Source organism: Garra rufa, chromosome 1 (genome assembly GCF_049309525.1).
Source record: "Garra rufa chromosome 1, GarRuf1.0, whole genome shotgun sequence".
Taxonomy (NCBI): domain Eukaryota; kingdom Metazoa; phylum Chordata; class Actinopteri; order Cypriniformes; family Cyprinidae; genus Garra; species Garra rufa.
Window position 1 is genome coordinate 104,572,948 of NC_133361.1, and position 17,530 is coordinate 104,590,477.

The 17,530-nt window shown below is 35.4% G+C and overlaps 2 protein-coding genes across 2 annotated transcripts in view; one reads left to right on the forward strand and one right to left on the reverse strand.

Annotated features, from left to right (window-relative positions):
- LOC141323251 (uncharacterized) overlaps window positions 1-10,887 on the reverse strand; it is a 144,089-nt gene extending 133,202 nt beyond the window's left edge. Inside the window, exons 1-5 of the mRNA XM_073833467.1 lie at window positions 10,751-10,887; window positions 9,129-9,178; window positions 4,664-6,554; window positions 3,947-4,021; window positions 3,540-3,771 (exon numbers count right to left, since the gene is read on the reverse strand). Of these exons, the coding sequence (XP_073689568.1) occupies window positions 3,540-3,771; window positions 3,947-4,021; window positions 4,664-6,554; window positions 9,129-9,178; window positions 10,751-10,850 (2,348 nt within the window). The 5' untranslated portion in view covers window positions 10,851-10,887. The remainder of the gene's footprint in view (window positions 1-3,539; window positions 3,772-3,946; window positions 4,022-4,663; window positions 6,555-9,128; window positions 9,179-10,750) is intronic.
- Window positions 10,888-12,118: 1,231 nt separating this feature from the next.
- LOC141341225 (uncharacterized) lies at window positions 12,119-16,867 on the forward strand. The gene is made up of 2 exons (XM_073846378.1): window positions 12,119-12,962; window positions 15,420-16,867. The coding sequence occupies exons 1-2, from the start codon at window positions 12,875-12,877 to the stop codon at window positions 16,109-16,111; spliced, it is 780 nt and encodes a 259-aa protein (XP_073702479.1). The 5' UTR covers window positions 12,119-12,874; the 3' UTR covers window positions 16,112-16,867.
- The last annotated feature ends 663 nt before the right edge of the window (window positions 16,868-17,530 follow it).

Sequence of the window (17,530 nt, forward strand, 5' to 3'; positions counted from 1 at the left end):
ATAGGCTAGGTTAACGAATTTTCTTATACAAACATAATGAATGCAATTCAAAACGAAGTTTTTATAGATAAATTCAGGAATTATGAATGTGACAAAATAATATTATTTTATATATATTAATTGTATAGCTATAATAGTTGTATCAAATGAATAAGGAAATTATAGTGCCTTGAATTTATTAAGTAATGTTTAATTTCGTTCGTTTCGCTCTCTGGAAATGTAAAGAAAAATACAGTTTTTACTTGGAATTCGTTTTTAATCCCTGGTTTTAAACAAGCATATACATGAGATCATTTATAATTAAGGAATTAAGGAAATTAAACAGACCTAGGCATTTGAAAAGACATAGTGAAATGTGTCTAATAATTCCAAAAAGAAAGAGAAGCATTGGACGTAATCAAAATATTCGAGACATTTATTAGGAATACCATTTTTCTTAACAATTTAAGATGCTGCATGTGTTTATCAGTGTAATCGAAGTGTGCGTCTCTCCTGCGACTTTCCCAACAAAAATCCCACCCCCTCTCAGAAAATACATAAAACTGACATTACTATATGCGTTTAAAAGTAGCCTATTAAAATGGTACAATGGCATTGATCAGTTCAACGTGTTGGGAAATCGGGCATTTTGTCCCGCGTCAGCATTTATTCAACAGTTAATAGCGCTCAACATTCAAAAGGTAAATATTATTCAGCCAATAAAGTGTAGGTCTATGTATTTCATAGAAATAGTCTAGTACTATACAAACTACAAAGGTTTAATTGTCATCTTTATTTCAAACAACCATTATTTTGGATGACTCATAACTGCGGGTAACTGTTTTGGATTTTGGATCAACCCGCGCATTACTGATGTAAATGCCTGGCGACAGGGGCGTAGCAACCGGGGGGGACGGTTTCACTTTTAGAAACAGGTGATTCTGTCCCCCGCACTTTTTTTTGACCTAGCGCCAATATTTCCGCCCCTGGTCTCTGATTTGTTACTTAGATTTGAGTGAAGTAACATTTAGCCAATCACAGCGCGAATCTCTTGGGCGTCTGCCATGAGCTTCAAATCTTGTTGCTCTTGTAAACAGAATGTATTATACTGTATGAACCCGCGATCGATGTACCCCCCCCCCCCCTTGTTTAAAACACTAGACCTGCCATCCTTCAGAGCACTCTCCAAAACTGTGCCTCCTCTAAAACACCCAAATACAGCGGCCGAGAGCTTACCATACTACAACAAATGCAGATAGTAAAAACACCAGCAAATCCATCAGTGACAACATGTTACAAATCACGGAAACACTTTCCATCACTTCTTTAGTTATGTCTTGAATACAGCATTAGCTCATGGTTTGAGTAAAGATAAGTCAGTCTTACACTTTACAAAAGTCGTATTCAAATAAAATATATTCTAGATAAGCTTTACCGAATGATTGTTGTTAAAATGGGAAGAGACTTTTAATTAGCATAAAATGTGTTTCTGGATTAATTCACCAAACATATTGATATAAAAATCAAGATGTAAATAAACAGTTTTAGAACATTTAGCCTTATTTCTGAATATGTAGATCTAAACACAAAACATGTTACATATTCAGGTCCTTATCCAAAAATTAGCATATTGTGATAAAGTTCAATATTTTCTGTAATGTACTGATAAACATTAGACTTTCATATATTTTAGATTCATTACACACAACTGAAGTAGTTCAAGCCTTTTATTGGGCATACAGCTCATAAAAACCCAAAATTCCTATCTCAAAAAATTAGCATATCATGAAAAGGTTCTCTAAACAAGCTATTAACCTAATCATCTGAATCAACTAATTAACTCTAAACACCTGCAAAAGATTCCTGAGGCTTTTAAAAACTCCCAGCCTGGTTCATTACTCAAAACCGCAATCATGGGTAAGACATCCGACCTGACTGCTGTCCAGAAGGCCATCATTGACACCCTCAAGCAAGAGGGTAAGACACAGAAAGAAATTTCTGAACGAATAGGCTGTTCCCATAGTGCTGTATCAAGGCACCTCAGTGGGAAGTCTGTGGGAAGGAAAAAGTGTGGCAGAAAACGCTGCACAACGAGAAGAGGTGACCGGACTCTGAGGAAGATTGTGGAGAAGGACCGATTCCAGACCTTGGGGGACCTGCGGAAGCAGTGGACTGAGTCTGGAGTAGAAACATCCAGAGCCACCGTGTACAGGCGTGTGCAGGAAATGGGCTACAGGTGCCGCATTCCCCAGGTCAAGCCACCTTTGAACCAGAAACAGCGGCAGAAGCACCTGACCTGGGCTACAGAGAATCAGCACTGGACTGTTGCTCAAATTTTGCATATCACTCGGAAATCAAGGTGCCAGAGTCTGGAGGAAGACTGGGGAGAGGGAAATGCCAAAATGCCTGAAGTCCAGTGTCAAGTACCCACAGTCAGTGATGGTCTGGGGTGCCATGTCAGCTGCTGGTGTTTTGTCCATTGTGTTTTATCAAGGGCAGGGTCAATGCAGCTAGCTATCAGGAGATTTTGGAGCACTTCATGCTTCCATCTGCTGAAAAGCTTTATGGAGATGAAGATTTCATTTTTCAGCACGACCTGGCACCTGCTCACAGTGCCAAAACCACTGGTAAATGGTTTACTGACCATGGTATTACTGTGCTCAATTGGCCTGCCAACTCTCCTGACCTGAACCCCATAGAGAATCTGTGGGATATTGTAAAGAGAAAGTTGAGAGACGCAAGACCCAACACTCTGGATGAGCTTAAGGCCGCTATCGAAGCATCCTGGGCCTCCATAACACCTCAGCAGTGCCACAGGCTGATTGCCTCCATGCCACGCCGCATTGAAGCAGTCATTTCTGCAAAAGAATTCCCGACCAAGTATTGAGTGCATAACTGAACATAATTATTTGAAGGTTGACTTTTTTTGTATTAAAAACACTTTTCTTTTATTGGTCGGATGAAATATGCTAATTTTTTGAGATAGGAATTTTGGGTTTTCATGAGCTGTATGCCAAAATCATCAATATTAAAACAATAAAAGGCTTGAACTACTTCAGTTGTGTGTAATGAATCTAAAATATATGAAAGTCTAATGTTTATCAGTACATTACAGAAAATAATGAACTTTATCACAATATGCTAATTTTTGGAAAAGGACCTGTAGTTATATTTTAATAAAAATCAGTAATTTGCCATCTTTACGTGAAATATTTAGCATTTTTCCTGGTATCATGCTGTGATTTTTCTAAACCTATACAACCAATAAAGTACAAGATTCAACTCAAGACGTGAAAAAACACATCAGACAATCTTTATTTCAAGGTTAGTCTTTTTCTTTAAAAAAAACAAAACAAAAAAAACAATTACTTTAACACACACATTTAATAAATATATACAAACTACATATTGTCCAATGTCAAATACTTTCAAACCTTTTAATTTAAAAAAATCTAGTACTTGTTTGATTCTCCATAAGCTGAGCAACAGCTGCGCTAAATTAAAGTGTTTGAATTTAGCTATTATATATAATATATTATTGATTTATTTATATAGTTTACAAGTGTTTCAATGCATTTTGTCTCTTTAAAGATGTTCCTCTGTTTCGAACAAAGTCCCTGATGTTCTGAGGCGTTCGACTATGCAAGATACGTCTCTCTGCTTTTTTGCAGGAGTGACATTCCTTCAGTGTGGCGAGATGGCCCTTCAGTATATGGGTTTTGAAGTGCCTGAATACTGCTTGCTCCTCCAGTTTGGTCCAAGGCCTTTTTACAAAGCCTGTCCTGATACACGCTAAAAAGAACCAAACAAAAACAAGATCAAATGTCGAAAAAAAGATATGAGAATATGAAAAATGTCATTATAGACTTCTTATCTGGATCTAGCCAATTATGGGTTTTGAAAAATAAACAAATAAAATTGTTTAGTGTCATTTCAAACGGTTAAATCTTTCACTTTCACTACATACCAGAAGTGTCATCTTGCTCAGGCTCATCTTCACACGAGTCTTCACTGTCACTACTGTTGTTCATTTCTGCAAATTCTACATGAGGGAGACAAATGCCATAAAATATAAAATCAGAGGCTGAATTTTATTTTGGAAAATGGGTGAACTTACCCCCATTGGTTACTCCTATGGGGCGATTTTTTTTTTTAGGGTATGTCTAAAAACTCCCAACTCATTTTCTTCTCCAACATCGCTGTTTTCTCCCAATTTTTTGTAAAGGGAGTTTGATCTTCTTTGCATGTTCCCTTTGTAAACAATGGGTCTGTACTTTTGTAGCGGTGTAGGGCGATTTTGAAGTTGGAGGAGAAAATAAGATGGGAATCTTTCGACATCATGAGTGCACAGTGCACGGCAGAGATAGACCAGACGAACATTTGATGTTAAAAAGTACATAAAAGTTAATTTTTTTTAGGAAATGACAGATCCTTCTTTCTCAGCTGGGATTGTTTAGAGTCATTTGAAGCTGCATTTGAAATGCATTTTGGACACACACAGACACCATTGAAGACCACTATATGGAGATAATTCCTGAAATGTTTTCCTCAAAAAACATAATTTCTTCACGACTAAAGAAAGAAAGACATGAACATCTTGGATGACAACGGGGTGAGTAAATTATCTGTAAATATTTGTTCTGGAAGTGAACTACTCCTTTAAATATTATAAAAATGTAAATACCTTGGATTTCATCGAGAGATCGTCCTTGAAGTTCTGTAATGTTGCCTCTTTCTAATGCTAGAAGCATTGTGGAAATTTTTGCGGTTGGAAGGGTTGCAGCTGGCAGTCTATAAAACTTTCGATGAACTCTTATATCATGCCCCAAATAATCAGAAAGCTGGTCCATTTCATTATTTTTCAGATTTAGTATCTGTGATGTTGTCGCCACTTGTTTTCGTAGTTGAGTTGACCTCAGGTACTCGGGATGCCTGGCTCCAGATTCCTGTGCAAACTTTCGAATACAGTCATGACCTCTGAAAAATGACTGACTTTTTGGTACTGCAAACAAGAATCCATTGTCATCAAAGACCTTGCAATCTTTTCTCTTTTCTACAAGCAGCTGGAGTGCTTTTACAAGATCTGATGTCAAGAAAACAGCAACTTTTCTGTCTTTTTGCCCCTTGAATTCAACCCTACTTAAGTAGGAACATAGTCGTTTTTCAAAGTTTGACAGTCCGAATTCAGGAAGAACCGGTGAGGCATCCCTTTCAAGAAAATGTTTCAACTGCATTTTGGAAACTTCTCCAGGCTGTCGTCGATTGAAAAGAATGACTCTAGTGAGAGTGACTCTGGCAAGGTCAGAATAGTTCTGAATTGTGGAAGATTTTTCTAGGTTTTTGTAGGCTGAATCCGAAGCACTTTCAAGATGTTTTATCAACTTTTGCATGTCTTTGGTCAGCGGCAGATTCACTTTTTTCTTGTATTTCTTTTCTTTTGCAGACATCCTTGCAGTGCAAGACACACACTCTGTCCACTTTGCCCGGTACAGTGTTTGGAATTGTTCTGTACAGTCGCTGAGCTCCTTATTTCCAGCAATGATTGCATTGCCCCGGATGATGGAGCTGACTTGCAGTAAGTGCCGTCCGATCTTTAATGCTAAACTTGGTGCTCTAAATGTCTTTTCATCCTTGCTAAATCCTGCTAACTCTTTTGCAGCTTGGACAGCAGCCATAAAATTCACTGGCTTTATGGCATCCTCCAAGGTGGTAATGGAAGAGTTCTTTCGAATGCTTATCAAAAATCTGCCAAGGTCACAAATTTTTTGGCGTATATATCCATGCCTTGATAAGTCACGTCCATGTTTATTGTAGAGAGATTGGGCAAACTGTAAAAGACATGGGTCATGTTGAACCACACTTACAATTTCATCATCTCTCATACTTCTGATGAGTTTTAAGACGTCATCCGATGCGGTACCTGAAAATGCAGCCTTGGCCACTGCAGCAAGACCCAGTACTCTCTTTGTGCATTGATCATTTTCGTGACGTTCTCTTTTGGCTGAGCATGTTTTCATGTGCCTCCAGAGTTCCTCACGAACAAACATCCCATGGCAATAAAGACAGTACTCATACTTGTTGGAGTCCTGTTTTACAGAAAAACGTTTTACTTTCAGGACACCCGTTCCTTTCTTCAGGACATCGTTGTTGTGCATGAAGTTGCCTTTGTTTCGCAATGCCTGAAGCAATTCCTTTCTTTTTTTGGAGTGAGCTGGGAAACTGAGTGCTTTTGCAATTTCGGCATCTTCATTTTCATGCACTTTAAAATGTCGAGCTATTTTGTTTTGTGCTCTTCCACAAACAAAACAAAAATTTTGACCACCTTTGGATACAGTGGTTATGTCATGCGAAAACGAGACTGAATCACTTGGTGTATCCCTTGCTTCAGTAACACTATTGGGCCTTGAGTCGTTCGAAGAGGACAGATTCTGAATAAATGAATCTTCTGGTGTACCATTTAGGCTGGATGAAGCCAGAGAGCTCTCTGTAATGTTGTCTGAGTTCAAGTCAGATCCTGATTCAGGCACAAACTCTTCACCTGACATCGATTCTTCTTTACTGCTTTCAGGTAAGTCCTGTAAAAAATAAATTGCAGGCAGCATTATTAGTTTAATCTTTTACTATGGGTGACAGACTGTGTACATGTGCGAGTACTTTTCAGAAATTTAGTTTAGAATTTTTTAAAATATTCCACAGGTAGGTGCCTAAATAATTTTACATTTTTCTCCTGAAAAAATATCCTGGATTCTACCAATCAAAATAATGACCGTTTATGCTGAAGTCTTGAAAGCACTAATCTGTCATGTCTGTCTAATCCAGGGGTGCTCAACCCTGTTCCTGGAGATCTACCTTCCTGCAGAGTTTAGTTCCAACCCTGATCAAACACACCTGTCTGTAATTATCAAGTGCTCCTTCAGATCCTAATTATTTGGTTCAGGTGTGTTTGATCAGGGTTGAGCACCCATGCTGTCCTCTGTCCTGTTAGTTTTACTTATGAACATTTTAACATTTACTTCAGAGAAGTCATTAAATGTCCAGCTAATTAGACAAATAGTAAAAATAGCTCACTAAAAGTTAATTATGTTAATTTACGCATATTGTATGAACAAATGTCAAAGAGATATTTTTATTAAAGCTACATTATGCGCAATTTAAAATTTAGAAATTTAAAAAATTTGAAAATTGGTTTTGTTTGAGTTTAATACATCTGGGCCCGTATTCACAAAACATTTTATCTTAGAACTAAGAGTTCTCCTAAACAGCAGTGAAAGTTTTTAGCTAAGAGTTTTCTCTTAAACCCTATTCACAAAGCTACTGAGAAAAACATTTACTAAGGAATAGAGAGAGAAATCTTAAGCTAAGAGTAAGTATCGGGGTTGACCTCGTTACTATGAATGATGTCAGCATGCTTATTAACTATGCGCACAGTGATTGGCTGATAGGGGAGGGGTTTCTGTCAGAGATACATTCATAGAAACATTGTATTGTCATATTCAAATAAAAGTGAAAAAAGGTAGCCATATTCAAAAAAAGATTTTAAAATGCAGGTTAAGTTTCACTAATTAAACAAGTATATGTTCAGATAATTGTCAGCGTCTCACAATTAGAGGACATACATATAAACAACCTTTTAATAAACAGAGTAGAAAAATCATGGCTGATAATAATACATGCAAACGTAAAAGAAAACCAAACTGGATGCAAGAACAGCTTCTTGTCCAACTTGTTAATGAAAACAAGGATATAATCAAAGGACAATTTGTAGTTGAGATAACCTCCTAAACCAAAAAAAAAAAAAAAGATGCATGGGAAAACAAATGTGTGCAAATAAATGCAGTATGTTTCTAGCCTTTCCAAACCTGCTGGAAAAAAACAACAACAACAACAACAAAAAACAATAGAAACCATCACAGAATTTAAAGTGTTTTTACTGGGTGTAATAGGATTTGTACTGGTTTTAATTAGGGTTGGGTAACGAAACCCATGTGACCGGTATGTACCGGACCGAAACAGAACGCGAATTTCGGTGCCCCATTTCGATGCCACTTAAGTGCCTGAACTGTCGATTGAAATATTTGTTTTCTGGTGCTATGATACGAATGTAGAAGCATTAATTCATCAACATGCATGATCGGTAGTTAAATATAAATACTGCATCCATGGGGTGTCAGAATGATCGGAAAAAATATTTCCTGAATGAGAAAACTCACATGAATGTCGGAAAGCTTTGATGATACAAATCCAAGACATCTTTGTAGTTACTATCCAGTTTCACATTTCGAACTAAAAGCACAAATCACCAGGAAATGAAACCATCCAAGAAGCGTGTGAATGTAGCAACTATAGTTATACTTGCTCTGACTGCAGCAGGTGGTTTTGCTGTTAGCTTAGCTAGCTACATTAAACACCGTTAACTTAAAATGCCAATTATTTCATGAGAAATGATTCAGAGACTGCGACTAGCAGCAAACGTTTTACAGCAGTTGCATGTGAAGGGGAAAACACGTCAAACCTAATGAAACATTTGATGGTATGTGGAATAAACTTGAAAGCAGAGGGATGCACCGTGTTTGACAGTTTGTATCAGCTGGAGACGTGTCATAGTTTGCCAGAGACGGCAAATATGTGATGCGATGTAGGAAAACCCAACACATGGTGAAATTTTACCTATTTTAGGTTTTGACACCATATGAATGCTGAGTTCAGGCCCCTTTCAAAAACTTTTATTTTTTACATAACCTACATTATGGCTATCTTAGGTTGGCTGATAGCGATGATTTTCAGGAATGGGACACAAATCATGCAAATGAAGTGTTCAGGTGTAGCAACCTGCCCCAATTCACCAATCCTAATCCAATCATCATAACCGCTCAAAGACTGGGCAGAGGCACCAAGAGCCATTACAAACAAAAGGTAAACATCTCAGTCATCTGGCTCATTTGACTTACAAAGAGAACAGGAACATCTTGCTACAAACTCTGTTTAAGAGAATCATTTATCTTACGTCATCATATTTGCCTTAAATGTCAAATACAATGTACTTTACCTTAGTATTTCATGTGATGCTATGTCAGAACATAAAATCAGCATATTTTAAACAGATTCTTAAATCCCACAGTTGGAAAAATAATGTGTTAAATGTTACTTACATGCACACTCTTTTCATGGAAACAGCATGAATTCCACACATCAGAGTACACTGTACAAAAAAAATTGCATTCATATTAATAAACAAAGGATTACTTATTAGAATTTCTTTTACTTTTTTATTGTTATAAAATAAGCATAGTCAAGCATAGCCATCTCATAGTCATACCTCAAACATTTAAGATCTCTCACACTTGAAAAAATTAACACTGGGTAATTCTGAACCATGGAATCATGGAAAATCTTATTTTACATTTTACATCATTCATAATTTACCTCAAGAGTGAACAATGAACCCTGGTCATTCATAATCTGGTGTGTCACACTGTACAGTCTTAATCCCTGGGTAACTATTATTTGCATACTTGCAGTGTAAACAGTAATGAATAAATAAACACAAAACTATATTTGTTTTTTGACCATTGAAAATAGGTTGGATACTAAATTTGTAGCTGCGGTTAGATCTCAATATCTCTGAGATTAAACAATATCAAGTTTCCAGAAGCTACATTTCTTAAGAACCAGAATCTAAAATTATATTAATACTTCTTGAGTTGCAAACACACAAATTTATGAGACTCAAGCAGGTATGTTCAACAACATACAATTCTAATTTCAACATTATTTCTTATACGGACATTGTTCTTTAAATAAAATGAGCATCAGCTGCATACAATTTGGTTTTCAACCACTGAAAATGGATAACATTCAACAATCTGGACATGGAGCCTCATTGAGATCCCCATATCTCTGAGACTGAATGATGGCGGGCCTTGAAAATTAAGATTCCAAAAGAAAAGTTTATTAACAACTAGAATCTAAAACCATACTGCGATATCTTTAATACTTCTTGAGTTATAGGCACCAAACTTTGGAAAAAGAATATTTATGGCACTCAGACTGGTATACTCAATGCATTTGTCTTGACAGAAAGAAATGAGATACATCTCTAGTTTTACCATTATTTGTTTTTCAGACATTCCTCTTTAAAAGAAAATAATTGGTTTTTGACCACTGAAAATGTGTAAATTCTAACAATTTACTCTTGGTGCCACATTGAAATTACAATATCTCTGGAACCGAATCTCATAGGGCTTCAAAAACGAAGTTGCCACAAGGAAAGTTGGTTAAGACTCCGTATCTAAAAGGGCATTTAGATATCTTTAATATTTCTTGAATCACAGGCATGGAGAAAAACTCAAACATTTGAGCAAGGGACGTTTTAGAAATTTGGTTGCTTTGACACGGAAGATTAATATATTATTAAATTACACAGTGAATACCAAGCAGTGTTCATTTACACTTAATTCTTACATTTCTGTGGCTGAAAATTAAGGTTAGACTTTACTTTATTTGTGGCTTTGTTGTAGTTTGTTTATTTGCTCTTATTATATTACTGAGAGTTCACTTCTCTTTAATGACATTTTTATTTATGCTACTAGTGGTATCGAAGAAGTACTTTGATTTATGAAAATATTATTAAAATACTTTGTTTTTGCATGTCAAATAAAACCATGAGCTGTGGACACTGATGACTTGCATAATAAAATAAAACCCACATTCTTCAAAAATACAGACTGAATATAGACATTTTAATAACAATCAAATGAGAATGAAAACCAACCTGTTTGTTCCTCTGCATCTTCTTGTTTCAGACTGAACACTTCTGCAATCCTTATGTCGTCAATCCTTGTGTCCTCACTCTCTTCTTTAATGAACGCCATCTCTATAATAGAGTCACGTGGATCTGAGTTGCTTCACCAGGAGATTTTTCTGTTTAGTGTAATGATTAAAATGAGAAAAAATGAACCGAAAGAAAAGGGTGCATTACAATCAGTTCCCTAGTTCAGTAGTCAGCACACTGCTAATGGAGTCAGTCTGATGGCCTTAAATGAACTAATGCATTAGTTAATATTATATATCCATTATATATTTCACACAAAAAAACAGGTTGGTGGGTTTTTGTATTGTTTGCTAGGGCTGTTTGAAAATGTGCAAAATAGGGAACTGAGAAACGTCTTTTGGATATTAATGGATATAGAAGTGTCCTAATAACAAAAGCAAATACATAAAAAAAAAACTAATCAGAACAAAACTAATAAAAAATAGATATTTTCACATCTCATGCCAGAATATACAAGTACACAGACATTAAAAATACAATTCTGTATTAGAGAAAGAGCAACTGTAATCTATTTTAGATGAAAACACTGTAATGTTTCTGTCACAAGATTCTCCATCACTATTTGCCAGTGACTGAATGCTTATGTAATTTAACTTTAAAAACAAAGTGCACATTAACGTTTAATAAAGCATTAGAATCTAACATTAAACAATAATTATGTTATTGTAAATCGTTAGCATTGACTACAAAACTTTTAAAGCTCAAACACAAACCTTTCTTCAACAGAAACACATCAAATGCAGGAGCAGTGCAGCCTTATGACGTCACACCAAGACGCCAAAATAAAAGTCCTGTTCAACACAAAAGTCAGAAGTGCTGGAAAATTTATATGCAACAAAAGTAAACCACTCAAACAAAAAAGAGCATGTATTCAGAGTTTAATGTCTTTTTAAAAACACGTTTAAAGGTATGTTGTCTAGTTGTGCACTGAAAATAACTGCTAATGAAAGATTGTGCAACTAGTATTTAAGATTCTGTCTAAAAGGTAGTAAATTAAAACTTAATGTTTGTGTGGGCCACAGAATATTCAAAAATAAACAAACACAACTATAAATAGGTAATCAGTTATTATTAGTTGTACAACAATTTGACTTTAATAAATAAATCACACACACATAAATATATATATATATATATATATATATATATATATATATATATATATATATATATATATATTCCTTTATAGTTTACTTTTGTTGTAAGTTAATGTTCCTTTTAACATCTGTTTTGAAAAGGACTTTTATTTTGGCGTGGTGATGTGACGTCATAAGGCTGTGCCGTGCATCTGTTGTGATTCTGCTGAAGAAAGGTTTAACCATCCACATTTTTTAAGTCAACGCTAACTTTGTAAAATGGTTTAATTGTTGTTCACGGTTATACTAAAATGTTCTAATCTGACGTTAATGCACGTTATTTGTGAGAGCAAAGCACATCAGCAAATGAATGAAAGATAAGCTGCATCTCATTTCACTAAATCCGTGAAAGAAACATGAGAGCGTTTTTATCTGAATATAGATTACATTTGCACGTTTTGTGAAAACGATACATTTATATTTTTCTTCTGGCATGAGATGTGAACATTTCCAAATTATTTTTTAATAGTTTTGATGTCTGTGGATTTGTTTTTGTTGTTAGAAAAGGGAGCTTTTTGAAATTGCTTGTTAGTTTAAAGAGTTGCTTTCACGGATTAAACACTCAAATAAGCACATTCTGCTCAAAACTGTACATGCAACAAGAACAACAAACAATTCTTACAAACCAACTGCAAATAATGTTAATTAAATTTATCTAATGACTAAATTACAGATAATTTTGTACCTTTGTCTATATGTGTATAATTAGTAGTTCAGTATTTCAGGCCATTAACTATGACTGTGAGTGACTCCATTAGCAGTGTGCTGACAACTGAACTAGGGAACTGATTGAGAAGCACACAGAGATTTAGTCTGAACTCGATCTATTTTTCTTTTCTTTTTCATTTTAATCATTACAGTATCGAAACTACACAGAAAAAAAAGCTCCTGGTGAAGCAACTCAGATGCACGTGACACTATTATAGAGATGGCGTTGGTTAAAGAGGAGAGTGAAGACGTGAATATTGAAGACATAAGGATTGCAGAAGTGTTCAGTCTGAAACAAGAAGATGCAGGTTGGTTTTCATTCTCATTTGATTGTTATTAAAATGTCAGTCTCGATATTCAGTGTATATTTTTGAAGAATGTCACGTGAGTTTCCTAATTTAAGTGGTTTTATTGGACATGGAGCCTCATGTGTACAGACATGTTGAGATCACATGACCAGACAAATACTAATGCCGTCTTCAAGTACAGCTGAGAAAACACTTCTTCTGTTCGTTATTGTCATACATTCAGTAAGGAATAACGCACAGCTAGCTGTGCTTTAAACTGTTTTAACCCTTTATAGGGCGAGGCACCATATTTGATCACTTAATCGAACATTTTCAATAGCGTCTGCCTCCCTTGTATGAGATCGTGTAAGCACATGGATTTGTCCCAGCCAATCAATGGATGTTAGTCTACGTCACGGATAGCGACACAATGGCATCTGACCAATCGGAAGTTGGCTGGGGCGTTTCAAACTTCAGCGTGCTTCCGGAATGAGAAAATGCTGATTTACACTCCTACTTTGTCCCACAAAAACGGAGAAAGCATCGAAATGCACAATGGTAAGTCAATGAAACTCACACATTATATAGCTGAACAGTTGTGTTATATGGTGATATAGACGTTGTTTGCGTTTGATTTCAAGAAATTAGTGAACGATGTGGTAAAAAAAATGGTGTGATCATATTTGATCATACGCCCGTTTGTGGTAACACAACAGAATGTCCATTTTTAGACATACGCCCGGTTCAGGTAAAAGTAAGGCAAGTGATAGTTTGGCTGTTTTTATGCCTGTTTTTTGTCCACTGAATATTGCAAAGGCTTGTATACCATGATGCAGTAATCCAGTGTCAAACTTAAACCATTTATTGAAATGATCAAGAAATAAACAGTGAAAAATTTGTAATTTTGGTTTTAGTACCAATAGATTGGTGTTTATTATTTCTGCTAAAATAGGTGGTACCACCAGTACTTAATGCTATTTTTTTTTCAGTTCTTATTATAAATTTACTATTTATGTGAATATTATATGTTTTCAGTAGATCTGCACTTTTCTTTCACAAACAAATCAACATGGGCTTGATACTGACTCAGAAACCTTTTCTTTCGCAGCTGTCTACTCAACAATTCTATGGATAGAAGTCAGTTTTGATGTGCCAGCTGACCCCATCTAGGGTTCTGATGAGGAAGACAGCAAGATTTTTAATTTTCTAAATAAATATTCTGTTAAGTTTTTGTGTTCATATATATATATATATATAAAAAATATTTTTGTGTGTAAATAGTTTCTAAATAAATATTCTATGAATATTATATTTGTTTTTTGTATTTATTTATGCCTTATATTTAAAATGTATACACATTTTTTGGGGAGGAAAAAGTTACCATAGACCGGCAAGTGACTATATATGATCACTTCATTTAACCTAATTTTCAACATAAAAACATTAAAAAAAAATTTAAGTCACAAAAGTTTAAAGGTCTTGTAATAACCTCCAATAACACTCTGGGGTTGAATTTTAGAGTTTCCAAGTATTTCAATGAGTGCCCTATAAAGGGTTAATGGAGGCGACCCAACGCAAAGTCCATTAGAATTATTTAATGCAAAGTTAGCTGTCCATCATCCCGCTTAATACCATGGTCATTTGCCAGTTAAAGCTGTTTATGTTGTTTGCAGCACAGCTGTGCTATATTGGGACACCATGAATATAAACTAAAATGTGCTTTTAACATACTTTCTCTATATTAAAAAAAAAAAAAAAAGTATTTAGTTAACGCTTATAGTACACTTGAGCCCATCTTTCATTCATTAGGACACTTAAGCACTTTTTAATTAAAAGCACATTTTAGTTCATATTCACGGTGTCCCATAAAAACCACAGTTTATGAGTGTGATTCTAAGTTTATCTTAAGAAGTACTCTCCTTGTGCAAGAGAGAATAACCCTTGAGTAAGGGTTACAAGTAGAAGTCGACCGATGTTTTGGTTTTGCTGATTAATCAGCACCAATAGTCCACTGACAAAACTATTGTTTATTGGCAAAAATCCATACCGATAGTTTTTTTTTTTTCTGTTCCAGCAGTGGTTTAGAGCAGTGGTTCTCAACTCCAGTCCTCGGGGCCCACTCCTCTGCACATTTTGTATGTCTCCCTCATTTAACACACCTGATTCAGGTCATCAGTTCATTAGGAGAAAGATCCATGAACTAAACTGAAAGATTCAGAAACATGCCAAATGTGCAGAGCAGTGGGCCTCGAGGACTGGAGTTGAGAATCACTGGTTTAGAGGCATGACACTGCGTGCTGCACAGAGCGGGACACTTCAAAGGCAGATTTAAAACATCGACAACGAAACTGTGTGCACAGTATGCTGTCGTGCATGTTTTCACGTCATTACTAAGCAATACATTTGTTGACTGCCTTATCTTGCTTTTGATGTCAGTTTCTTTGTGCCATTAAACTGCTTTTGCATTTTTTTTTCTAGACCTGATTGAGGAGAGTCAAGAGCTGAAGAATATGGAAGAGAAAGAGCAGAATGAGAAAGATCATTTAAAAATTAGAGAAAAGAAGATAAAATGTAACAGGATTTTTACCTGCCATCACTGTGGAAAGAGTTTTAGTCGAAAACGACATCTTAAGGTCCACATAAGTGTTCACACTGGAGAGAAGCCCTACACCTGCCAACAGTGTGGAAAGAGTTTCGCTCAAAAAGGAACCCTTGTAGTCCACTTGAGAACTCACACTGGAGAGAGACGATTTTTCTGTAAACAGTGTGGAAAAAGTTTCACTCAAAAAGGAAACCTTGATGTCCACATAAGGAGTCACACAGGAGAAAAGCCTTACACTTGCTCTCAATGTGGACAGAGTTTTACACAGAAAAACAACCTCAATTGCCACATGAGCATTCACAGTGGGGAGAATTTGTTCACCTGCCAACAGTGTGGAAAGAATTTCATTCAAAAACGAAATCTTAAAGTCCACATGAGGATTCACACCGGAGAAACACATTTTATCTGTAATCAGTGTGGAAAAGGTTTTACTCAAAAAGGAAATCTTGAAGTCCACATGAGAATTCACACTGGAGAAAAGCCTTTTATTTGCTCACAGTGTGGACAAAGTTTTGCACATAAAAGCAACCTTAAACGCCATATGAGAACTCACAGTGGAAAGAGCTAGTTCTGCTGCCAACAGTGTGGAAACAATTTCATTCACAAACAAAACCTTAACGTCCACATGAGGATTCACACTTGAAAAAGACATTTTTTTTTTTTTTATTGATTCATATATGCACATCTAAGTTAACGTTGACACCGCTGCTGAATGTGAGCCAAATCTGATTGTCCACCTTCATGACCCTTTCTTTTATTTGCATCATTCGTCTTTTTTATACATTATCTTGAGGCTTCATCTGACCATCTCCTTTGCCTAGAAGCATTTATATTTACAATTAGTCATTTAGTGGACACTTTTATCCAAAGCAACTTTAAAAAAATGACAACAGAATCAATCAAACCAACAAAAAAGCCATAGCTTGTAAGTGCTATTATTTTTTTAACAATAATAAATAATAATAGTTATATAAATACAAAGAAAAGTAGATAGAATAGACAACAAATATAGAACACATTTGTGGTAGACTAATCCGTGTATCATTCGTCTATTCATATCTTTTTTTTTTTTTGTTTAATATTGAAAGAAGAAACATGAGAAAATAGCTCAGAGAAGGCACAACAACTTGCTCTGGAAGTTTAGTTGGTTTTATTTGACATCAATTAATACCCAATATTAATGAAATAAACTCAGCAAAAACAAAGTTATGACTTCTGTGTATTAACACTATGGTCTGCACTTGACAGTGCACTTTGTCTACTGTTCTGGGCTGTGATTGTGTGGTTGTTTGATAAGAATAAGATTAAATATATTGGCAATAAACACATTAATTAATCAATACTGATCCTAGGTGTTTTTACTTAAAGTAGTCAAGACGATTTCATTTATATAATGCACATTTACATTTTTGTATTGTTCTTAAGTTTAAAAAATTAGATGAGAATGCTAATATTTAAAATCTCTTTTAAGATTTTAAGCGCCTCGGCCAGGATGAGTACCCACATAGGTTGCAACGGTATTACAATAACATTTGTATTTTGATTCTTCCTATAATAGGTCACAGATCAAAGATTTAAAAGTACACATTGACACCAAACTTCATAAAGTATCTTCATTTCATTTTGTGAAGTTTTACAATCACTAGGTGCGGCAAACCATAAAGCTTTAGTTTGTACAGACTGTGTGATGTGATTGTAAAGAATAAGTTTCTATGATGTTAGAGTGAATCAGACAGTGATAAAGTGATCAGAACTGCACCAAACTAAACAACCATAAAAAAAGAGATCCTTTCATGTAGCTCCACCACACTTCACTTTTTTTAAAATAAGCAAATAAAGTGATAGACATAAAGAGAGAAAAAATATATGTACAAAGGAAATGCAGTTAAAGTAATTGTGTACAGTAAAAAAGAAGAAAAAAAGGCACAGCATAATAGAGGAGGCTCCTCCACACTTCTTAAAGGTGCCATAGAATGCATTGAGAGAA

Excerpts from the sequence above, each read along its gene's own strand:
- LOC141341225 (XM_073846378.1), top strand. The coding sequence starts at position 12,875 with ATGGCGTTGGTTAAAGAGGAGAGTGAAGACGTGAATATTGAAGACATA. Across the intron at positions 12,963-15,419 it reads TCTGAAACAAGAAGATGCAG|ACCTGATTGAGGAGAGTCAA; the intron begins GTTGGTTTTCAT and ends TTTTTTTTCTAG.